This window comes from Arthroderma uncinatum (genome assembly GCF_011692745.1).
Source record: "Arthroderma uncinatum strain CBS 119779 chromosome Unknown scaffold5, whole genome shotgun sequence".
Lineage (NCBI taxonomy): Eukaryota > Fungi > Ascomycota > Eurotiomycetes > Onygenales > Arthrodermataceae > Arthroderma > Arthroderma uncinatum.
The window spans coordinates 1,997,234-2,003,120 of record NW_022983867.1 but is presented as its reverse complement, the minus strand read 5'-3'; the positions used below and the strand labels follow the sequence as shown (position 1 = coordinate 2,003,120).

The following is a 5,887-nucleotide window of genomic DNA, read 5'->3' as shown; positions in this document are numbered from 1 at the left end:
GCCAAACGGTTCAAGCTTTCTCAAGATATCAGTAAGTTACGGGGGCTGGTGGAATGTAACCCCCGATGATATAGTATCCACCGGTAATGCAAAAATCAAATCCAGGTTCTCTGATATACCCTAGCCACGCAAGAAGGGGTAGTCAAGGTGTGGTGGAGTAACTGGTCAAGCCCATCAGCCCAGCTAGCTAACTTGTCAAGCTCAATAAACATCCCACTTCTCATGGGTTAATTTATATAGCTGGCAATCTACAAGGCGAGCTTCCGTATTCCCTTCAACTGAACTACAGATCGAAGCCTGGTATATTGCTATCAACATTAAGCCCCGAGCTTAGGCACCAAGATGGATCTCCTCCGTTCTTCTGAGTTCTCCGCTTATGTGAAGAAGATCATTGACCACCGCCAAATACCAGGCATTGCAGTTGCCGTTATACAGGGCAACGGCATCACATCCACCGGCTTTGGAAAGGCGCGGGTAAATCCGCTGATTGACTTTACCCCGGATACGCCCTTTAGCGTTGGCTCTGCGTCGAAGTCTCTCACGGCGGCAGCAGTTGCACTCTTGGTTAGCGACAATGAAAACTATCCCCAAGTGCAGTATGGGGCCACCATGGCGAGTCTTCTGCCTGATGATTTTGTCATGCCCGGCAAGGATCATGGAGATGTCACCGTGGAGGACATACTTAGTCATCGGACTGGTATGGCAGCGTAAGTAATTCTTCTATCTTCCTACTATTTGACTTGCAGTTGAGCCGACGCTAACATCCCCTCTACAGACATGAATATTCCCTCCTCGGCTCCAAGGCAGGACATCCGGATGATGCGCGTTCAATCACAAGGAACCTTCGAAATTTGTCAACTGTGGCGCCAAATCGACACGAGTATATCTACTGCAACATGATGTATTCTGTGGCCACCTACCTTGTCGAACATATAAGTGGGATGAGCTTCTCGGATTTCCTTGACAAGCATCTGTTTCAGTTACTCAAGATGGACTCGACCACCCTCCAGCCAAGTCGGGCTCAGGCTAAGGGGCTAGGTGCTCGCATGGCTGCTGGGTACTTGCGGGCTAATGCCCACCGGGAGCTCCAGGAGGTCCCTTATTCAGATCGTCCTGAGTCTCAGGGCGCCGGTCAAATCATCACGACTGCTAATGACTATGCGAAATGGGTGAAAGCCATGATCAATCGGGAGGGACCCATAACGGAAGAGATTTATCAGTCGCTCACAAAGGCACGAATAGAGCAGGATCCATCCGAAGTTGGGGATCTAGAGCACTCCCTTTACTATTGCCTTGGCTGGCAAGCTCAGAAGTACTGCGGTTATACCATAGTCTCCCATGATGGAGGAGATTATGGTTCCCAATGCGATCACTTCTTCATTCCAGAACTCAAGTTTGGAGGAGTTGTTTTCTGTAACGCTGATTACACGAATACAACCGTAAGCCAGATCAAGTATCATTTGGTCGACCAGATGATAAGTGGGCGACAGAACGGGAAGATTCTTCAAGCAAATGCTGATTCGAGCTCACTCGGCTCAGAGGCTGATTCGGAATCAGGGTCTGAGGATGGCCAGGATGAGTTGGAGTTAGAGCAAGAGCTCCGACAGGAACTTTGCCCCGGCATCAAGACCCGGCAGCCGCAGGTGTTGCCACTTAGCAGCTATGCGGGACAATACTGGAACCCAGGCTATAAGGGGATCAAGGTTGAAAGTAAACAGGGCGTCTTGTTTGCCGACTGTACAGATCGCTCCCTATCGTTCACCCTCACTTTTAGACACGTTTGCAACCAGACAAAGTACCTTGCTTTTATGAGCGAAAACTTTGAAACCAACGACTTCCCCCTCAAAGCGGAGTTCGTCCTCGAAAACAACAATTCTATATTGCTAGGCCTACTGTTGGACCATAGGGTTGGAGAGTACATCTGGTTTGAGAGGGTAAATGCCCTAGTCAAAGATTAGCAGAATAAGTCGGGATATTAGGGAGCTCGTTGTTGAATATACAAGTGGTTAAAGCTTTGTAGCTTGCGCGTATCAGCGACTATTATACTAGCCATCTTCGTATATAAAATCTGGTCGGTTAGGGCACGCAAGGACCAAATGTACACTTCCTCGCTGGCAATATTACCAGACTAAGGCACGAGAAAAGAGTGGTAATACGGCTATGGCTTTTCAACAGTAGTCTTGTCTGCTTGTCTTGATTTATTCCGCGTCAGGGCTGTCGAAGGGGTCTTCGATCTGAGTAATGGGGCGTAAGAGGCTCACGATTTCACTTTGGAGGATCTCCTCTGCAAGGAAAACGGGGGAGCTGTAAGACCTATCTAAAACATTGGGGTCGGCGTTATGGTGTAGGAGTAACTTGACTACCTCTAATGAACCCCCAGCTGCAGCCTGATGTAGTGGAGTTCTACCCCATGTGGTCGAAACATTCACCTCAGCTCCAGAATCAATCAAACATCTTGCAATTTCGGTATACCCCCTACCACACACCTGATGGAGGGCTGTACCTCCGCTCATAGTCTTTGAGTTCGGGTCCGCTCCGTGCTTAAGAAGCAGGCGAACTATATCTTCATGCCTTCCTTCAGCGGCCCAGTATAGAGGGGTCCAGAGGTCCACGTCTTTCGATTCTATGTCTGCCTTAGCACTGAGAAGATTTTCAACAACCTCGATGCACCCCCGGCTGGAGGCGACCTGTAGCGGTGTTCGACCTCCCTTTGTGGCATTGTCGACCCCTGCCCCATGTTGGAGGAGCAAGTTGACAACATCCACATGGCCTCTCTATCATCAAAAGTTAGCTCCCTGAAATTGTAGGTTTATACACCAAGTGTAAACGTTACCTCAGAGGCTCGGTATAAAGGTGTCACTCCACTCGCAGTGACACTATTGACATCGACGCCAGAATCTAATAAATGCTTCGCGACACTTGCCAGGCCGAGGTAGCAGGCATAATGAATTGCTTGTTCCGGCTCATCAGGCGGCTGGAAAAGATCTTTCTTAGGCTGACCTGGCGTGTAAACAAGCAACCAGGCTTGCAGTATAGGTTCGAATCTGAAAAGGTTGTAGGATAACTCAGCAGCCTCGTCGTCAAAGGCTACTGTCGCATAGACGAACCAAAATTGGCAGGCGTAACACAATAGTGGAAATTCTTCTAGATCATCCGCGGTCGCAATTTTATAGTCTGATTCAGTGTAGTGGAAGATGTATTGGAGACAACTTCGAAGAATGAAACTGCTCACGAGGGCCCGATCGACATGGAACTTCCTTACCGATGGGTTAGAACAATGCAGTGGGTGACCCGATATTAGATATTCTTTGACAGAAAAATGAGAGAGGCGGAGTTCGATACGTTTCTCGAAGACTGGCGAGAACTGTGAGGAAACTTCAGACACCGCACTAATCCCCTCATCAGGCCATTCAGTGCTGCCCTCTCTTTGAGTCACCGACACCAGGCTTCCTAGGATCTCAAGTATATCTTCATGGGGATTAAAAAAACGCCCTTCTGGGTCAAATGGGGCCTCAGCTTCAGGGTCAAGGATCGCAGCTTCGGCCACTTCTTCAGCTGAAAGTGGCCTCCGTGCCTCGACCATCCACCAAAGTGCGCGGAGTGCGTAGTGTTGGTAGTTCTTAGGAATGCCTTGGAGGATTCGTTCGTAAGTACCATCCAGCGTCATCGGCAACGTCGCTAACGTCTCCATCAACAGCATTTTAGTTTTGCATCGTTTCAACTCGTTGAGTTGGCAATCCACCCATCGAAACCTATGCCATGATAGTATAATCTTAGCTCCAAATCCAGGTATTATGTGTGCCCTAACAAAGGTATATATTAAGCCATAACTTACATGCCATCAGCATCAGCTATTAGCTTCCTTTGTATCTCAGACTTCATTTTTAACGGTAGCTTCCTCAGTTTTGGATCCGAAGACAATTGTGTCTGAACATGGTGGTTTATGTCCTGAGTTACCGACGTTCCGCCTACCGCTATACTCGTCACTGCGGGGATAGAGGACAGCTCTTCCTTGATATCAGCCTCCGGCCTACTTGTAAGGAGTATATGTAAATTTGAGGAAGCCCAAGACGATACTGTCCGAAGAAAATCAAGTAGTTCCTGTCTGTTATCAACAGGACATTCATCCAGAGCGTCAATTGCGATAAATGTATCATTAACATCGCTGGATTCCGCGAACAATTTTAAAATATCAATTAGGTCTGACAATGCTGGTGTGTCGCTTCCGAAGTTGCACTTCTTCACATAAAGGTCCCTAAGCTCCGCTGGCACCACCGGTGTTTTGGTTACAAGCCGTGAGAGAATATATCGTAGGCAATTAGTGGTACTTTGCTTTGCAGGGCTGCCAAAATCAAAGTAAAAATAAGATACGAGCACGTCGTTGTGCGAATCGTACTCCTCCCGTAGATGCTCGATGACGGATGAGCTTAGGATCGTCTTGCCGCTTCCTGGTTTTCCATAGAGCCAGAGAATTGAGGATCTGGTACGCTTCCATTCATTGAATGCCTGGTGGCCTGTGACCCACTCTCCTGTTCCCTGTAAATGCTTTTTCCGTGCGTCTTCGTGATTTGACCAGTTGATTCCTTGTTCCACCATAGAGAGCCATTGAATAATCTTTGCTCGGTATTCTCCTTTCTGCTGTTCATTACGACTGGTCGATAGATCTTTCCCCAGGTCAATGACAAGCTGGTGTGTATCAAGAGCCAGCTTCGTCTGATCGGCATTCAACGCAAGGTTGAAGCTAGCTTTACACCTCTCGAGTACGGCAATGCTGCTTTTGATTTCCTTGCTGGTAAATGGCCACTTCAGCGCTCGGATTCCAAACTGTCTCATCGGGTTCTTGCTCTGGTTCTCGTCATTATTGCCGCCAGAGGCCGACTTTTCTAACTTGGCAGCAACTTCTAGCAATTCGGTTTGGCACCTCGCTAACGCTCCATTCTCCCCGAGAAGTAGTGCGAACGCGGGCAAGCTCTCGACCGCTTTAGAATCGCCACTATCGTCAAGCAGATCGACGATTTTCCTCAGAGTGCCCTGGAGGTCGCTCACTTCGCCCTCGAGCCATTTAATTTCCTTGCGGGCGTCCCTGACTTCGAAGTAAAATTTAACGGTGAGATGCAAGACATGGGTGGTCAACTGGATAACAGCTATAGCGCTCGCGGCAGCTTCCATCGTATCGAAACTGAGATGAGGCCTAGAGCACTCCCTATACTCCCCAATCGTCCTTGTGCCTTACTTGGACGTCGAGGACAACCCCAGAAGAGCGACGACAGCACCCCGCGGCCAGCCTTGTCTTGTTCATCGCTGCCCCTCCCTGGGCGTTGGAAGGGGCCTGTGAGTGGAGGGTGGCTTGCATGACCCTTGTATTTGGCTATGGCGTGCGGCGCCTTCATTGGGTATCTATACTTGGTGCCTGATGTGGTTGTTCGTATTCATGGATATTCTCCCGTCAAGACTAAATGTTGTTGACACTAAAGTTCGCGGCCCGAAAGCGGAGGTCATGTGATATTTTGATTATGTAATGATACTGACCAATCTCAAGCAGCAAGTATAACCGCGATATGAAGGGCTGACTGCCTCCTTCCAACCACCTCAGGGCTCTCTAAGTGCTGAACTATTAACTATATGTTCCTCTTTTATATCTCTTCCACGATGTACACAATATGAAGAGATCAGCCCACGTCACTGTCCATAATAGCCGGAATTCAACAGCCCAAAAAAAAGTCATTGGAGCTGATCCAGGTGGTGACAGCTGGCAAGCGATCTTCCCTCAAATGGTGTGACGTTATATTCAATGCTCCGGCTAAAATCGCGGTGAATACGGTAAATAAGCACGAGGTCCTTGAAATTGAGCCTATACTGGCGGAACTTGTAGTTAAACACGTATCTA

At 48.5% G+C, this 5,887-nt stretch overlaps 2 protein-coding genes across 2 annotated transcripts; one reads left to right on the top strand and one right to left on the bottom strand.

The window, feature by feature from the left end:
- Positions 1 to 342: 342 nt before the first annotated feature.
- Positions 343 to 1,958, top strand: GIQ15_07006 (beta-lactamase; the record flags this gene model as incomplete). Its single annotated transcript, XM_033554423.1, has 2 exons — positions 343 to 707; positions 776 to 1,958. 2 exons carry the CDS (start codon positions 343 to 345, stop codon positions 1,956 to 1,958), a joined length of 1,548 nt encoding a protein of 515 aa, XP_033403938.1.
- Positions 1,959 to 2,198: 240 nt separating this feature from the next.
- Positions 2,199 to 5,169, bottom strand: GIQ15_07005 (ankyrin repeat protein; the record flags this gene model as incomplete). Its single annotated transcript, XM_033554422.1, has 4 exons — positions 2,199 to 2,774; positions 2,834 to 3,752; positions 3,836 to 3,927; positions 3,973 to 5,169. The coding sequence occupies 4 exons, from the start codon at positions 5,167 to 5,169 to the stop codon at positions 2,199 to 2,201; spliced, it is 2,784 nt and encodes a 927-aa protein (XP_033403937.1).
- Positions 5,170 to 5,887: the final 718 nt, after the last annotated feature.